At 37.3% G+C, this 18,622-nt stretch overlaps 1 protein-coding gene across 1 annotated transcript; it reads left to right on the plus strand.

The window, feature by feature from the left end:
* Nucleotides 1-917: 917 nt before the first annotated feature.
* On the plus strand, nucleotides 918-8,249 carry LOC140154651 (uncharacterized). Its single transcript, XM_072177218.1, has 2 exons — nucleotides 918-1,005; nucleotides 7,339-8,249. The coding sequence occupies exon 2, from the start codon at nucleotides 7,365-7,367 to the stop codon at nucleotides 8,247-8,249; it is 885 nt and encodes a 294-aa protein (XP_072033319.1). The 5' UTR covers nucleotides 918-1,005; nucleotides 7,339-7,364.
* The last annotated feature ends 10,373 nt before the right edge of the window (nucleotides 8,250-18,622 follow it).

Here is an 18,622-nt window from a genome sequence, read left to right on the forward strand (position 1 = left end):
ATAGACAAGCTGCTCTATCATGAGACTATGCCGTTTTGTTTTGCAATTGGGCATCAAATGTTGGTTGAATGTTTTGGATGAAAGTCAATTGACAAGATGTAGGGCCTAACTAAAATGGTTTTTAGTTTTGGCTTTCTTTACTCAAGGGCTTTAATTTGATATATAAAATGATATGGTTTGATGACCAATTTGATTTTGACTTTCATACCTACCCGTAGTCCGGGCTTGTAGTGTACTTAGGTGTGTGTAAACTTTACTGTTACTGCTTTTATCACAAAGTGCACAATGCTGCAACTTAGCAGCCCTACTATGAAACTTGAAACCCCATAAAAACGTTTTGACCGTGAGCATGACAGGTACTTTTCAAACCCGCGATTAGTAGCCCAATTGGGCGACTTTTGAAGATTTTTTTCTCGCGACTTTTGACAATTTCCCATATTCCTGTTTCATAGAAACCAATGGTTCAAATAAATGTGACGACTCTGTGACATTGGAGCTCGTGTCAGTTTCATGTCCCATAGAAACCAATAATACTTAATAAAGAGAAATATTGGGAGCCTTTTTGATGATTTTTGAGCCGCATGTCAGGCTGAAATTTTGTAGGCAACGCATTTATTTATGCACTCAGGACCGCGACACTCCGGAGGACAGCAGAGGACAGAAAAATGTGACTCTCCTGCTAGTCTCCTACACAACCAGTTAATTATGTTTTTGTTCATACCGCATACAGTCTGGCCCGCGCCCGAGACTAGCAGGAGAGTCACATTTTCTGTCCTCACATCGGTATAGGCCGTCTGCACGTTAATTGTACGGAGTGTCGCTTCTCTACCTTTATTTTCTCTGATGCACTGCAGAAAGTCACACTTGCAGAAAGTGGTTGTGAAAGTTTTGTCGTTTATCAACACATTGACATGAACAAGCTAAATATCTGATAGGCCTATTACGAATGAACTGAGTCAATCTATCCCTGATCTATTCTATGCATCGCATGATTGCTTTAATTAGGTAAGTATACTGGTGATCATGGACATGGTGGTAGGACGTTTTGGCATCGGGTTTTGGTGGAACCACCATCATTGCACTGATGCAGATTGCAGATCATCCCGGATAAAGCTTACAGCGCCTGAGTCATGCTGATGGGAGCTCCTGCCTGTCGGGAAGCTTTATGTCATTAGGCCTGTAGTGCTAAGGGACCGTTCACAAACACTTGTAAGGAGGGGGCCTGATGCAAAAAAAAAATTGTATCGCAAACATTTTTCTGGGCCCCCCTTTACCAGGCCCTTCACAGACCTCGAAAATTTTAGGGCCCCCCTTTTGACATGAAAATTATGGGTCAACCCCAAGCATAAAAACTCAATTTTTCCAGGAAAATTTGTGGTCATTTTTTTCAGGGCCCCCCTTAGGAGGGTCAAAATTTTCAGGGCCCCCCTTTTTGCATCAGGCCCCCCTTACAAGTGTTTGTGAACAGTCCCTAATGTCATCAAGCCCGACAGGCTCTTAGTCTTTGTCAAAGACCTCGCGATCCTGGGGGGGGGGGGCGAGCGGAGCGCTGAAGCCGCGACAGCGACCTCGCGATCCTAGGGGGGCGAACGAGCGCCACAGGCGCGAGGTCTTTGTGCATATACCATTTACTCTGTACAAGCATTGAATGTCAATCAAACAATGTCGTCATGGAAAGCCAAAAGTAGTAGGCCTACCGCCCTATTTTATTGAACACAACAAGTTCCAATATAGCAGCCGATATCGATAAGAAATTACCATATCGATTTCTGTACGTCATTAGCATAATAGTTCCGTAGGAAAAAAAGTGCCATTGAAAAAGTTTACTAGTGACATCGATCGCTAGTGCTGAGTGTAGAGTGCTGAGTGCTACTTGCCTCAAGTAGAATAAGATAGATGGCGCTCTCACTACGGTGCTCCAGGCAAAGCCTTGTTGAAAGGCTAGTATTTGTGGCCAAATTGTAGTTAAAATTTTAATTTTTGTATTATTCTGTGACCACAATATTGCAAAATAAGTAAAAAAATACAGAATAAAAGGTGTGTTTTTGTTTGCAATAAAACACAATATAAAGTGGTTAAAATAGCAATAAACAAGTCGTATGTCAAAATTAAAAAAATTCTACCGATCCTCCAATTTCGTTGACAGTATCGATCTGTGTTCAATATGCGTGAGCTGTGCGTTCAGGCCAATTTTGATAGGGTCGTTTTCACTAAAAAGGTTTCCATATGGTGCTGTGAACAAGTACAATGGGGACTTTTGGAGCTGTGAACAGTCAAAATTAAGGGTCTTTCTTAGCTTTTTGGTTGAAAATCGCCTGAAAAAACCCCAGAAATATTTAGGAATGAGCAGTGCTGTACGGTGCAAAAACTGATTGAGGAGCCAATGGCTCCTAACTTTATCAATTTAGGCGCCCACATTTTGCTCCCAAGTAAAAAAACAATTTTAAGTTTTTTTAGGCTTACTTCCATTTCCAGTTCCGGGTTCTACTAGGTTCATTAAAAGTATCAACTGCTGTTGGTTAGTGTTGGATTCCTAGATTTAATAGTTTCATCGTCATCCTTCTTGTTTCCCAAAAGCTCCATCAAATTCAAAGTTTTTATTTGTATTTTGACGCCATCTTGACTTCTTGAGTGCTTAAAAACAATCAAAACTTTTCCTATCCTATTATCATCCATGTTTTGCATTTGCTGGCGATTAAAAGCTTCAACAGTTGGTCGCTATTGGCGCCATGGATTGAAGGTTTAGTCGCATCAGAAAAAATCTAGTCGCCAATGCGCCTAAAATGGTCGCACCGTACAGCACTGGGAATGAGCAATTTTGGGTCTTTTCGAGCTAAAATTATCAAAATCACTGAGGGTCTTTCGGAGCTCTGTTTTGGTCAAATATAGGGAGTCTTTCGGAGCTGCGAAATCCATTAAAAGGGGGTCTTTCTGGTTTTGCCACCCACTTCTCACAGCCAGCCACTGCTGTCCACAGGATACCCAGTGGCGGATATCTAGAGCAGTCTGAGGGGGGGGGGGCCCAAGTAATAAACTGTCTGAACTGGCCGCTCGGGGAGGGGGGATGTGCCCCCTGAGAAGTGAGAAACTTTTACAAAATGAATAGTTGGTAGTTCACAACATCTTGCGAATGGTAATGAGCTTTGGCAAAAATTACATTGCTCATTTCCTTGCGAGCATGTAGAAGAATTCAAATATCACATAAATAATTTTGTAGGTCCTGTGGTTCTTGAGTTATGTTGTAAAGAGGGCTGAAACAACAACACTTTTGTAAAATGTACATAACTCATTAACAACAATAAATTAAGCAAGTTTTCAAATTATATAGTTTGTAGAATGAACTTTTGCAAAACATCAATGTGTTATTTGCCAATAATTTATTGATCTAGAGACTGAAAATCGATTTTTATGGTTGCTTCGACCAACAACACCTCGTCTACCCTTAAAACATCGTGTGTTGGTCCCAAAGTGTAAAATTTTGCGTGCAAAGCTGGCCCAATCAAATAGCAAAACACACCAGTTTGGGGACAAAAGAGTCTGAAACTAAAAATTTTTGTGCGCTTCGCGTGCACAAAAAATAAGTTCAAGTAAAACCGGAACAAAATATGCTCGTCTCCTGACCATGCACCTACATTTAATGCTGCCACCGCTACTGGTAATTTGGAGTCAACTATAGCCTTTTGCAAGTATCTAAGAATATGATTTTTGGTATGCAATTATGCACAACATTCGAAAATCTAGATGATTTATGAGATAAACAAATAAAATGATGTTTTAACTTTGAAACAGTGGGCATTTTTAGACCATTTTTGACGACAACTTATTAGCATTATTTAATAGTTATTATTATATGGGTTAAAGATATGGCTGATAAAGGAGATGTTCCTTGTCCATGGGCCCCCGAGACTCTTGCTACGCCCCTGCTGGGGTGACCCTGGGTCTCTCCTGGGGCCACGGTTTTGGGTACCTTTTCAGCGATTTTGGTATATCGATGCATGGGTTTTCAGTGAAGACCAATGCATTTTGGCAAAAGACCCCTTAAGGGGGTACTACACCCCTGCCCAATTTTGTACCTATTTTTGCATTTTTCTCAAAAATTATAGCGCATTGGTGACAAGTAAGATATGTATATAGGGGCACGGACTACAACTACTGCACTGGAAATTTTATTTCAACACAGACAACAGTTGTGGAGTTACAGTTAAAAATGAGGGAAAACTAAAATTTGATCAATAAATCAATAACTACTTGCCTTGAGTTGCTGAATTTTCACTGCAGTAGTTGTAGTTTTTTTTAGTTTTTTGATATTGGCCTTATTTTTGGAGATATTGACCATATAAGGCATCAAAATGAACTTTTTAAAATTCACAACCGCCTATTTGCATAAAATGATGCCTCCCCACCAAAATATAAAAAAATGAGAAAACCGTTTCTTAAGTCAATCATGCTTTTTATGATGAGCATATTTGCTTACCTATAGATGCTGTATTTATCGTGTACCTAAATCGTCATTTTACCGAGAAAATGAACATTGAAATAAAGGCCGTTGAAGTTTAAAGTGGTCACATTTTGCACTTTGATCGAAGCTTATAGGAGAATGCGGCAGTTCTTGTTTTTCTACCTTACATTACGTGAACATCGGGTAAATCCACAGCCCCTTGAGAAGTTTGGGTGAAATCTATTCATATCTTGATGTTTAAATCGGGGAAAGAACTTGAAAAAAATCACATTTTATCAGCTAAAACGGAGCCATTTGACCGCTAGGTTTTGTGAAATCAGTGCTTCCGTGGTGTTTCCATAAGATGCGCCACGCATGCAGATAAGCGTCAGCGTGTGCGTAAGCGTATCTGTGCGTTACCAAATTGCGCGACACGCAACGCGATGCGTTGTTCTTGCGTGCGATGTACCCTGCTGGTACAACAAAGATTTTCTTTCCTTTTAAATTTCAAACACGAGTGGAATAGTGAAATAAAATCCTTAAAATATTGCAGTTGGAGTTTATAAATCTGGATTTTCATTCCTTGTATTTATAAAAAACATATAAACAAACTTAATTTCGCGAAAGAAACAATGTCTAGAGTACACAGCCGCGTTAAGAGCACCTGGAACAAATTTTGGTGATTTTTTAAAATTGGTATACTGATGGGTAGAAAAAACAGCAAAAAGTAGGTACGGTTAGGTATATATAGAGAAAAATCAGCGTCCGAAAGTCTGCATGACATATCCCGGCGGGTGTCTGTGTCTCCCCTCCGAAGTTGCACAAATTTTGCAAAATGAAGGTCCAATTGAAGCCATTTTATTTTGGTGTATCATTCTTACACTAATATCATTGCTTTTAAAAAAAACAAAAAAAAAAACAGGGTCATTGGGTGAGAGGGAGTTGAAAATGCCCGTCAATGTGGCTGCACTTCCCTGTCACTCAGTTTTATTGACTCAACTAAAGATAAGCGTAAAAGAGGCAAGGGGATAAACATGTCAAGTTTTGCCAATAAGCAATATAGGGCCTAATAATTTATTTTTCAGGAGGGGGCATGGGGGTGAATTTGGGGTAGGGTGAAAAATCAACAAATTTTGTGCAAAATTACCACCACAAAAAGTGGATATTTTCATAATTTTGGTTTTTTGCTGGGGGCCCGGGGCAAGAGTTCTGCATCTGAATAATTATATTAACAGTTCAATTTCAAGTAGGGACCACAAAATAATGTGCTACTGAGCATGTCTATTACACATACAGGGTGTCCCAGAAAAAATTACAGAGTGAAAGAATTTGGATATAAGTTGAGTAATAAGCATCAGAATCTAAAAATTTAAAAAGCTGCATGAAGCACATCTTATTTTGCCATCTTAAAATGACTAAAAATGGGACAAAAAATTGACAAATTTGGCTTTAATTGTCCCCTCACACTAAAATCCTGGCTATGCTACTGAGCCAGTGTAGTGTAGACATATTTCAGCAGTCATGCTTAGGTCGTGTTCTCACTACAGACATGGGGTCTCGTACCTAGGTACAAGTCCACATTGATTTCGCGTTCTCACTAACACCAAATGCTGATGTAGGATCGACTCCACTTACCCGGATGTTATAATATCAAGCGCTTCAATGCATGACCATGACGTCACGAATTCTGTTCCAATGCATGTTTTGAGCCGAACTCACAGCACAAATCACACTTTACTATAGACTATCAATTTGGAAAGATCATGTTTTATTTTCAGGCCCCCTGATATATTCCTTCAATATATGGATATGTTATTTTGTGATATATGCATGTATTTGGAAAGATCTGAAATAAACAGCTCTAAAAACTGTTATTTTATATAGGCCTATACGTGTAAAATGAGAGAAATACATCGGGTTGTTATTTCGAATATTACACCTATATATCCTTTTGTATTATACTGTAAAGCCCAATGTCGTTTTGTTTAATTCTGAAACTGGATAAAATCTGTATCTTGCCGCCATGCCGTTGTTTTCACACTGCACGAGAAGCATGCTGATGCTGCTCATCAAACTACGGCAAGCATCTCGAACGAACAAACGTCCGTGTATATCCACTTTGCCTCGACTTGTCCGCATAAAAAATAAATATTTTAAATTACATGAAATAAAGCATGTATAAATTTGTTTTTAAGTTGAAAATACATGTTTAAATTTTATCATGGAAAATTATATAATGTAGACATGTATATTGTATAGGCCTATAGTACAACGACGGCCATCAAGGTTGTGCATACAACCTTTCCGGTATAAGTGGATCGAGTCCACTTGTAAACGCGCTCCCACTAGGCCGTTTGATACCACGTCCTAGGTGCGAGACTACCTCAATGAGGTGGTCTCGATGCTACATCCTGGATGTAGGATCGAAACCACTTATTTCGCGTTCTCACTATGCTTTGGAAGTGGACTCGATGTAGGATCGAGTCCACGTCCTGGTATCAAACAGGCATAGTGAGAACGCGCCCTTAAACACCTTTCTCACAACGGCAGCAGGAATAAATAGCTGCTTTGATCATTTGCTGATTACTTTAACAATGCCTACAATTATGTGCAAAGAAGGAGCAGTGCAATGGCCTGCATGTTCTAGAAAAGGATGCAGGAACACCAACATGAATTGTGAACTATTGTTTCCAAAAACTACTTAATAAAGTGATAGCAAAAATATTTTACACTTCTACATGCTCATATGTGATGTTGAAATGTGTTTTGTTTTATTATTTTGTCTATTTTTAATTCTTACCTCCAATGCAATATATTCAAATTTCTTCAAATTTAGAAAATGCAGCATAAGGCATATATAGTTATTATTATTGTGTTCCTTTTTTTTATTGCTGCTGTAGGTTCCCTCAAGATAGAGAAAGGGAATATGGACCGCCGCATCAGGGATAAGATCCGGGTAAGGCATGATCGTGGCATGGACCTGGAGACAGAAGCTGTAGAGACTATTTCTACCAATGCCTGGGAAGTATCCTCTGCCAGTACCGATGCTGTTTATGATGTCAAAAGAGTTTACACATTGTGTCCGATGGACTATTGTCAATTTAAATGCATTCCTTGCGACGTATGTGTTCATATGTATTCTTGCACCTGTCCCGATCAAGAGGATCGACAATTAGTGTGCAAGCATATTCATCTGGTTCGTCGTACTACTGGTTTTGTGAACCCATTTCTTGATAACTGGGACGAGTCTGAATCAGACGAGTCTGAATCTGATGAGTCTGAATCTGACGAATCTCATGATTTCTGGGGTTACTCTGGTAGGTTTTACAAATCTGATGATACCTCGGACATCCAGATACGGCATGATCGCGGCATGGACATGGACACAGAATCTGTAGTGGCTGTTTCAACTGGTGTCTGGAAAGTACCCTCTGCAAGTATTGATGATGTTGTTTATGACGTTGAAAGAGTTTATACATCATGCCCGTATGACTATTGTAGACTTAAATGCATTCCTTGCAAGGTGTGTGTTCATATGTATTCTTGCACATGCCCCGATCAAGAGAAACGAGAATTAGTGTGCAAGCATATCCATCTCGTTTGCCATGTTTCTGGTTTTGAGGAATCTGATGATTCTGAAGGGTCTAATGAATCTGATGATGAATCCAATGGTTCTGATGATGAATCCGACAACTCTGATGGATCTGATGAGTCCGATGAATCAGTTATTACCACTGTATGCAACAAAGGCTTGGCCAGGCAAAAAGGTAATTATTATGATTTAAAAGTGATTTGCACATTATCCCGTTAGAAGAGTTAGCTAAAGCCTTCCACCCAGAGTATGTATGTTTCTAATAGAATAGACAGTTGGGGAACATCCATTTGCAGCACTCAATCACTCCATTTTGCAATGTTGCCTCTACAAATGTACATGAGGAACTTCTGCTGATGATGACAGATACAGATTTGTGGAAGATAGAGGTAAAGCCATGCCTGTAGTACATACAAGGGGAGAGGGGAGTATGGGTTTCAAACTAATTAACCCTACTAGCCATTTCTATTTGAAAAATACACTCCCTCTATATGAGCGATTTCTTAAATCTTCCACAGGTAGGTACAGGTTCAGCGCTGATTTCCAATACAGATGGCATATTCATACATGTTGTAATTGATACAAATTTTGGAGAACAGTCGCAAATAATTCACTTTTTTTCTAATCTTCAGCTGCACATCAAACACAGCATGGCAAGCTTCTTCATGAGCAGCTGCCGGTGCCATCCAAAGCATCCAAGTTGTCAAGAGCTGGAAACCTAAGTAAGCAAAACATTTTTTCCCTGTCATACAGTGGGTAGTTGGGGTTGCGTTGGTGTGCCCTTGCTTGGTGCCCTTACTTGGTTTGTGGAAGTCTGCAGTAGGTCACAATTGCATCCGCTATAAAAATACCGATCACGGTTAGTATAGGCATATTTTGTACTGGGTAATCATTGTGTATACACACAAAAAATCCGCTGTTTTGGTCCTCGGCATGGACCGCATGGTGATTAAACATTGTTTCAGGCATCCTTATTTTGATATTAGTATAGACAAGGTTGGTGATCGCTGGCGCAGGATGGTAGTGGGTGTGTGTGTGAGGCATGGCATGTCAAAAGGAGATGTTTATTCATGTTACATCCAAATATTTTCAGGTGACATATGTTTTGGCATTCAAATAATTTGGTAAATCTACACCATGGTAAAATTTCTCTGTTTAAAGGCCCATTCAGTGATCCCAGCGTAAGTGTAAAAAAAGTGAAGAATAAGTCATTCAAATATTGTCATTAGGTATTTTTGAAATGAAAAATTTGACAAAACTTGATTTGCACAATCCTCCGGAAAAGCAAATCACAGAACGGGCCTTTTAAATTATTTATTTATTTGTTTATTCATTCATTTTGTTTATTTATTTGTTTTATTATTTGAATGCAGGTCAAACTAGGTGTAGGAGCAATAAAGTGAGAATGTTGGCCATGTTACAGCCATTCACATGTACTTGTGGAGTCAGTTTTGACTCATTTGACAAACGTTCACAGCATTCACGCACCCACAAGATGAGGTATAGGAAATATCGCTACAAGAAAACAAACCTCAATAAGTACATCAGGATGTGATTGAAGTAGAAGCATGGTAGAAGACTGTGAATCGGGAAAAGATTTTCTTGAACAAGTTTGGATTATCGGCACTTATTAAAATAATTGACTGAGTCATTTACTAATTTTAGAAAAAGTTAAAAAGCTATCTGGCTGCCAAAAGCCATTTTTGTCAATTTGATTTTACTTGGTCAATTATACCTTTGATTTGACTACCCTAGGGGGAGTCTGTGCAGTATGCATTGTTACAACTGGTGTCTGACTATGTCTCTCATGATGAAGACTGGCTGATTATTACAAAAATGTCAAATTGGTAAAAATATGACTTATAATTATTTTAATAATGTGATGTTATGTTAGCATTACGAGATATATGCTACACAATCAAAGGTGCCCAGAATAGACAGAAATGAATGGGGGAAGCTATATGCCGAGGGTACTCACTGAAAATTGGAGAAGGGGATGTGCGGCCACATTGACCCCCATATTTTTAACTCCCTCTCATCCAATGGCACCCTTTTTTGTTTAACTGTCACCAAAAGACCCCCTCTCAAGAATTTTAAATAAATTTCTGATAATATCTCACCAAATGACTCATTTTTTTTTCTCCAGGACTCAGATTTCAGTATTTTTCTTCGAATTATTCAAAAAATTTCCCAAATTTTAACGACTTTTTAAAAATTTTGTATTAAAAAGTTTTCAACTTTACTATTTGGATTCAAAAATTTTCCCATCTCACAGAAGACCCCACTTTTTGGGCCTTCTCACCCAATTACCCTTTTTGGTGTCAAGTCTTGAGTTTTGAACTGGTGTCTGCACATCCCTGTCTCTTCCCAACCCAGTGAGATAGTGAAACAGTTCATTGGTTAAAAACAGTAGTAAAACCACATACCCGTTCAGTTTCAGCAACGACAAATATATGGACTGGAATATATATACAAATAACCCAGATTTTGAAAGTCAAGTGTGCATTAGATCGAGTGGTGAAAAATATGTACACGGTTGTAGAAACCCTTTGATTGGTGTGACACGTACATAATTTAATTTGCATACAGGAGCAGCTAAATTTATTAAACTCTTCCAATAGCTTAAATTCTTATTTTATGATCTTAAAATGTGCTTAAAATAGTCTCCAATCTTCATCATTCACTGTCCCCAGCCACTCAGGGAATCTATTTTTCCAGACAGGGAAACTCAGGGAATTTGAGAAAAATTGCCAAAATCAGGGAATTTGAGTGGCCCAAGAGCCCGGGGTCACTCCCATTGTGGCGTGTAGTGTACACCATCCGCGATAATCAACTGTTGAAAAGCACCCTAAACAAGGATTTAACCCTTGGCTAAAACGACACCCTAAACAGGGATTTCATTCCTAACATCAAATTTCTTACCCTAAATTTCATTTCCGCGTATTTAGAAATTGCAATTTTGCTACCCTTTTTCCCAATTTTTCATGTTTTTGACACCCTAATCGTGCCTACCCACGAAAAACGACCCTTGTTACGCGTTTTCATTATCGCGGATGGTGTACAGGCCACAATGGGAGTGACCCCCCGAGCCCAAGAGTACAATTATTTTGGTATACATAATTATCTTGAATATTGTATGACTCCAAACTGTACTACAACCACTACTAGCCCGGCTACTAGCCTTCTCTGTCGCTAGGACATTTTAAATGGTCCAACCTTGGTAAAGTGGAAATATTTCTCAATGAAATTCTGAAAATTTGTCAGGGAAAACTCAGGGAATTTTGTTTTTGTAAAATGCTGAAAACATTGTCATTGCTGATCTCAATTTTGTCTTAAGTCGAGTCTCATTTAAGATTAATTGTTTTATATAGCTATAATTCATGCTTGGTGCTACATGTATAAACTGTGTGCTTTAAATACTGAATGTGTGCTTTTTTTTTGCTATTGACTCAAATACATGTTTCAATAACATTTATTTTATAATTTGGTGCTCATATTACTAAAATTTCATTCTTTTAAGGGGGTACTACACCCCTCGATAAATTTGTGTCTATTTATTCATTTTTCTCAAAAACTAATAACACAGTGGTAACAAAGTTATGTATATTATAGGGCAAGGAATCAATTACTACACTGGAATTTCAGTGACCCAAGACAAGCGGTTCGTTATTTATGATAAGAAAAGAGGTACCGCTAGAATGTACCTCATTTCCTATCATATATACTGAACCGCTTGTCTTGAGTCACTGAAATTTCAGTGTAGTAATTGGATTCCTTGCCCCAATAATATACATAACTTTTGTTACCAGTGTGTTATTATTTTTGAGAAAAATAGTCACTGAATTTACCACAGGGTGTAGTACCCCTTAATTATTCACTCACTTGAATTATTCTGGTTGTAGTCCATTTGACTAAGAAATGAAAGAAATTTCTATTTTTATTAAATGTGTTTCAAATCTCATTATTGCAGTTTTCAATTGCATCATTGGGCCATTCCAGTTGAAAATTTATCCATATACCCCGATGGAAGATATCACCTTAATCTTCCACACAGGGAATGTGAATTGGAGTTAACCTGATGGGTGAATCCATTTAAAATTTACACCCCTGTGTGGGAGATTACAGACATGTCTTCAGTAGGGGATGTATGGATTGCAACTGCAAGTGTCCGTTTTCACCTAGGGAGAGTAATTTTGCATGTTTTTTTTTGTGCGTTTTTGTCTGCAGATTGGCTAAAATAGCATGGTTTGTTCTTGGATGTTCAGCTTGTGACCGTGACAACCAAGTGTAGCTGGTGGTTCAGAAAGAATCCTGACATTTGCTATTTTTGCCATTTTAAATTATTTGTACCAGATTTTATTGAGGATTATAGAGAATCTTTTAATTGACATTAAATCACATTGCATTGGTCCATTTCAATTACTATTTTTAAAGCTATCATAAAGATCTTTTATGTGCAAGCATGAAATAACTTGGGAGTCTGTTGTGCTTTATTTTTGAGTGATATACCTATTATTAGACCACCCAACAGTATTAATCTTCGACGTAATCTCTCTATTCTCAAAGTTTTAAAGAGTAACTTTTTGACAACTTGACAGTTTGTAAGTTGAGCCACAGATCACCAACACTGAAACATAATGTAGCAATATATTCCAATTTCATGGAATTCCCAGTCCATTATTTAGTATGGGTCTAGATTTGTCTATAAATCTATTTTAATTGACTCGAGTGACACTGTTCTTTCTCTAAACCAAGAACTCTTAGATGTGATTTTGAAACCCCTGTAATGAAGTATAAACAGGGAAGGGGTTAGATCACATACCACCTGCAATCTCTTACATTCTGAACGGGGAACTTACATGGGAGATGAGAATCACCCCTTTAGTGGCATTAACCAGCCTTTTAAGAGAATACGATGTATTATTGGTCGAAGCAGCAACAAAAAAAATGTAGTTCACATACAGCATCTTGCGAATGGTAGTCAGCTTTAGCAAAAATTGTATTGCTCAATTCATAGCGAGTGTGTAGAAGAATTCAAATATCACAGATATACTTTTGTAGGTCCTATGGTTCTTGAGTTGTTGTAAATAGGGCTGAAACAACAACACTTTTGTAAAAAATACATAACTCATTAACAACAATAAATTAAGCAAGTTTGCAAAAGTATATGATTTGTAGAATGAACTTTTGCAAAACACCAGTGTTATTTTTCAATAATATATTGATTCAGATAATGAAAATCAATTTTTTTTTTGGCTGCTTCAACCAACAATACCTAGTATACCCTTAAGGGGAGGCGATCTTTTGTGCGTAATTATAGAAGGCCAGGGGATTGACTCTATCATTATGAAAAAATATTTGAAGAAATCAAAGAGCCCCAGGAATAAAAATTGTAGTGTAATTCACGCCAGACATATAATGACAAACATGAATTATTGTAATCGATCAAAAAGCAAACGTTTTATACCAATTTTGAATTTAGCCTGAATCCGTAAATATGGCACCTCTCGCCCTTTTTTAGGTAAAGGCTGTTTTGACCATTATGCAGCGAACCATTGTTGAAGCTATTTCACACACATGTTCCAAACACTCTAGGGAAAGAATGAAGCCATATACTGCTGAAATATCTTTTGTTGATTTCGAATGATAATGTCTTAACGTCGTAAATTTTAAGGTCAAATTCCTAAAATCAAAACAAAACATTGCAACGCAGATATTCCCTAACTTATGCAATTTCACCATCGTATCAGTGTCTTTATTACTTGTTTGAGGCCTTTTCCAAACGTTCGTGCTATTTATGCATAAAACAGCCAATCTATCTTTACAAAATGCACCATTTTTATGTAAACAAAAGGCTAAAGATAGCATTATGAGATATATCTTTTATTATTACACTCTTCTGTTCATCTGCCTCCGTGGCTGAGCGGTAAAGAAGAGGACTGATAATCAATGACGCGTGGAATCATTGGTTCGAGTCCCATCGAAGCCTGTGGAAACTTTTTTTCTTCAAAATTCATGATCGCATTCTGAAATGATTAACTTGTCGGAAAATCGTGTATCGTATCCTTACTAGAGCTTAACAGGCAACTGCTCTACCAAGAAGAGACTAAATGACCCTAAAAAAGTTTTTTTCCAAAAAAAAGCAGCCAAAATCAATCCAGTCCACTTCTGCCAAAAGATGACAGTTTTTAATTTTATACAGTCAAAAAAATTGGTTGGGCCGTATATTAGGGTGTTTTCCCACCGCCTTACATCTATTATATTTAGGGGATATGGGGGGGGGTAAGGGGAGTGTGTATATGTAGCCAGGACAATCTTCCCCATGTGGACATCTTTACTGCAAGTGCTTAGGTAAGGAGTTGGCTTTATCAGGGCCTCAGATTCAACGAGAATCACAGAATCGACTCTCGTAATGATTCTCGTAACATTTCTTGCAAGAATCAACTTCTTTCATTGAATCATTGAATTCCTTTAGCACACCTCCCTGATTAGGTCCAGTGATATGAAAAGGCTTTAGATCATTTCCTAAAAACATGATCACAATTTTAAATCCTGGGTCTCAAATATAATTAAACCTTTGTTTCCAAGTTATTTGAATGCATAATAAACAAACGAATTTACAAAAAACTATTTGAATAGGGCCATATAATACAAGAACAAGTCGAAGCCAGTATTAGGCCTTGACAATAAGACATTCAAAACACTATCATTCACTTTTATTGTGTTAACATGTATTTTACTGACACTTCAGTTACATAATTATTTGTTTTTACATGTTTTAATGAAATTTATGGTAAAAGCATTAATTGAAACAGTAACAATTTGATTCAATTATAATTCATATAGGCCTAAACTGTAAATTGAGGGGTTAGAACAAGAAAGCCCCATCTGCAATAGCTGCCAGGTGTTATATTTATGATGTGTACAGCAGTGTTCGAAATATGCCTCAAAAAGTTACAGGCCAGCCGGGCTTGACCTAAAAAAGTTACCGGCCAGCCGGGGCGGCAACTAGATGCCAGTCAGAAAAGTTACCGGCCAGGCCAAAAAGTTACAGGCCAATGGCCGGCTGACCGGCCCTATTTCGAACGCTGGTGTACAGTATAGAATGCAGAAATTATCCAAATATCTATGGGGCAGCTATTGCAGATAAGGCCTTCTGGTCCTATAACCTCCAAATATCATCAGCTATCATCAAAACTTGTGTAAATATATGGTAAACTTACTTATTTGGTGAGGAGCAAGCCAACATACCTACAAATACATCAGAACAATTAGACCATGACAGTTTATTTATTAATTCCAGTTGTGCTGTACGGTACCTGGCAAAATTTCAAAATTGTCCTGATGACCCACTCCAAAATGACTTAATCAAGAGAAATGAGCTTGAAGTGCCTCAATGTTTGCAATTTAAATGCTAAAACAGGCCAAAAGGAAGATGCATATTACAAATATTGGTCAATCCTGCCCTGGTATTTTGAGCTGGGGAACAACTTCCATCTGCTCTTGGTCGGTACGCAACTGGTTTCATACATTTCCATAAGGATGACTACATGTATTTCATTATTCATTATTTGTTAGCAGACTCAAAAGTTGTGATGTACGCATCATTTGTACAAAACAATATCCAAGCTGGGATAAATACATTACATCTTTGTTAGCACCTTGTAATAGTTGAAAAAAAATTATGCAAAAAATATAAAGTTTAAGTAGAAACATAAATATCAACCCTATTACCGGTAAGTGCAAGAAACATGAAAGAGAGTGGTGTAATATATATTATTTACCAATGTCATTACTATATACTAGGTGTATTCAACCTAAGTAGTGCTACAGGTACTTAAATATCATTTAACCTACTTAACACCACTCTCAAACTTTTTAAACTTACATCTCTGTTGTAAGTGGTCTTTTTATGGCACCTCATGCAATTGGTTTAATGGGCTATACCATTTAAAATCCACCTCCCTGTGGAAGATGTGAAGAAATATGTTCCAAAGGGAAAGTGTAATTTAAAAAAAATCGAAAATCAAGAACATGCAGCTCCATTTGAATTTCATACACCCTCTGAGAAAATTCAACCTGAATCTTCCACAAAGGGAGGGCAAGTTTCTAATAATAGAGATGGTTAATGTGCTAATTCCATTTGAAATGCATACTCCTCCTGGTGCAAGATATTTCCAAAATCTTCCACAAGGGGAGTGTGATCTTTAAATTGATTAGCCCAATGTAAATGAAATCACAGGAAAATAATTTCAGGATGTTGCAAATGGCAGAGACATAAATCTTGTTCTACAGTTATGATTAATTTGGTCATGGAAAATGTCCATTTTTGCAACATGTGTAAACAACAGAGCACCCCTTGATATGACTAATTTTCAACACCAGGGGCACTAAAAAGGTCCAGTACAGTACACTTATTTCAAAGAAAAGCCGATATGTTGGGGTTAGTGCACAAAAACCCCATCGGCAATAGCTACAAAGTGTCATTTTGAGATGGGTAAAATATACAGGGTGTATCAAAATAAAGTAAACAGTTGGAAAAATGCCACTATGAGGTATTTGGTCAAAATGCTCTAGTTGATAGCTGAATCAACATCCTGACCTCCCACAACTGTAACATCACTGGAGTGTGACTCAGTGGATATTTTTGCGAATACAAAATGCAGTTGTGCAGAGTCAATTAAATTCAAAATCACATGACCACTTTCATTTTGACCAATTACCGGGCCAATTACCTCGTAATCCAGTGGCATTTGTCAAACTGTTTACTTTATTTTGATATGCACTGTAGAATGTAGAAATTGTAAGGCAGCTATTGCAGATAAGGCCTTCTTGACACTAACCCGTCGTTATATAGATAAGAATCTCAAGGCTGACATTTTTGAATTGTTGTTGATATTTCTTCAAGATTAATGTGAAATTTGTTGTCATAAAAATAATAAGATTTGGCGAAGAAGAAAACTTCTTGCAAGGGAAACAGGGATTAAGTAATTGCTGGTCTGGATTAATGTTTTTGCAATTTTTTTGCAATATTGAACTATTGAACTTTATAATAAAACTTCCTTATATTGACTTATATGCACATTAGTATAGTGGTAGCTGCTTGGAACATTAAAGTCAAAAAGCATTCTTAAACACTTGAGAATGTTTTTGCAATCTATTGGTTCTTACCTGTGTGATATGACATGATATCACATACTTTAGCACTTGCGTGTCGACGCGATACTCATGCTATTTGAACCAATCGGAGGTGCATAGCAACAACCGGACTGATCGATTCTAAGCCCTAGATAATTCCTTGTAAAATGGTAGGATTGAATTTGATTAAAATTTGGCATATATACTCGTATATGATTAATATATTTATTTGAATTGAAGTGTTTAAGAATGAGAATAAAGGTATTGTTTTTAGCCGTGGTTGTGCATCTATCGCATCATATAACATGCGACATCATAAATTTCGGCGTAAAACAACTCGGCTTATATGAGATGATAGATGCACTCCAGCGGCTAAAAACAATATCTTTATTCTCCAAATGAAACACATACTTTTACAGTACATTTTTTAAAAGGGGCATTACCCGATTATATTGCAACTTTATTTCACCTTTCCAACATCAAAATTAAGCTTTTGGTATGTGGTTGAACAAGTGATTTTTTCTCATAAAATGTTCGAAATGTTAGGGTTGTAAAATGTTTTTGTTTGGAATATATAAGCCAATTTATTATCAAAGTGTTCCACAGGATATTCAAAATGCACATCATCTGTCTTATATCAAAAGGTACTGAAAACCAGCATGAAATTCTGCATGTGGAGAGTAGGGATCACGGTTATTCAATTATTAGTAGTATTAACAGTGTACATATTTATTACCTTTTTTAAGAATTGATATCAATTAAAATTGAAAACCATTCAAATTACAAGTAATAAGCAATAATCATTGAAATGGCGCCTCTCTTTGAAAAAGGTCAATCTATTACTAACCATGGCCATGCATGCATATATTGCACTATTTTTGGTCGGACTGATTTCGGGAAAATATTTTTTGAAGAATCCATCAAGTGAGTGCTCCCTGCATTTCATGCAAAGCAGTTCAATGCCCAAAATAGTCTTGCATTTGAAACAATTAATTATTAATCGCTATAGTTTTGAGCAAGGTTCTTCAGCGGTCTGCCGATTTGGCGCAGTTTATGGTCAAAGTGGGATTTTGACCTAATTCGCTGGCCAAGCTGCTTAGCATCGTGTGACCAAGTCCTTTTTACTCGATAATCAGAAAGACCAGACGGACACCACTGAAGGAATTTGCTGAATACTAGAGTGCACTACTCAAACTTGGGCTTAATAGGGAACTTCTTCACAATTGTTCATACCCTTCTTGATACCAAATTTGGACAGACAAGAAAATAAATAATAAATATAATTAAATAAATAGTATAATACACTGTATACACATAAAACACACTTAAGTGTATGATGTTTATAAGTTTTTAATACACACCAGATGCCTGACAGTGTGTCTTCCAATGCAACTCAAGTGGATATAACACTTAAATACTCCTGAAAAGATCATAAATTCTTGTTGTACTGCTTA

Source organism: Amphiura filiformis, chromosome 6 (assembly GCF_039555335.1).
Source record: "Amphiura filiformis chromosome 6, Afil_fr2py, whole genome shotgun sequence".
Classification (NCBI taxonomy): domain Eukaryota; kingdom Metazoa; phylum Echinodermata; class Ophiuroidea; order Amphilepidida; family Amphiuridae; genus Amphiura; species Amphiura filiformis.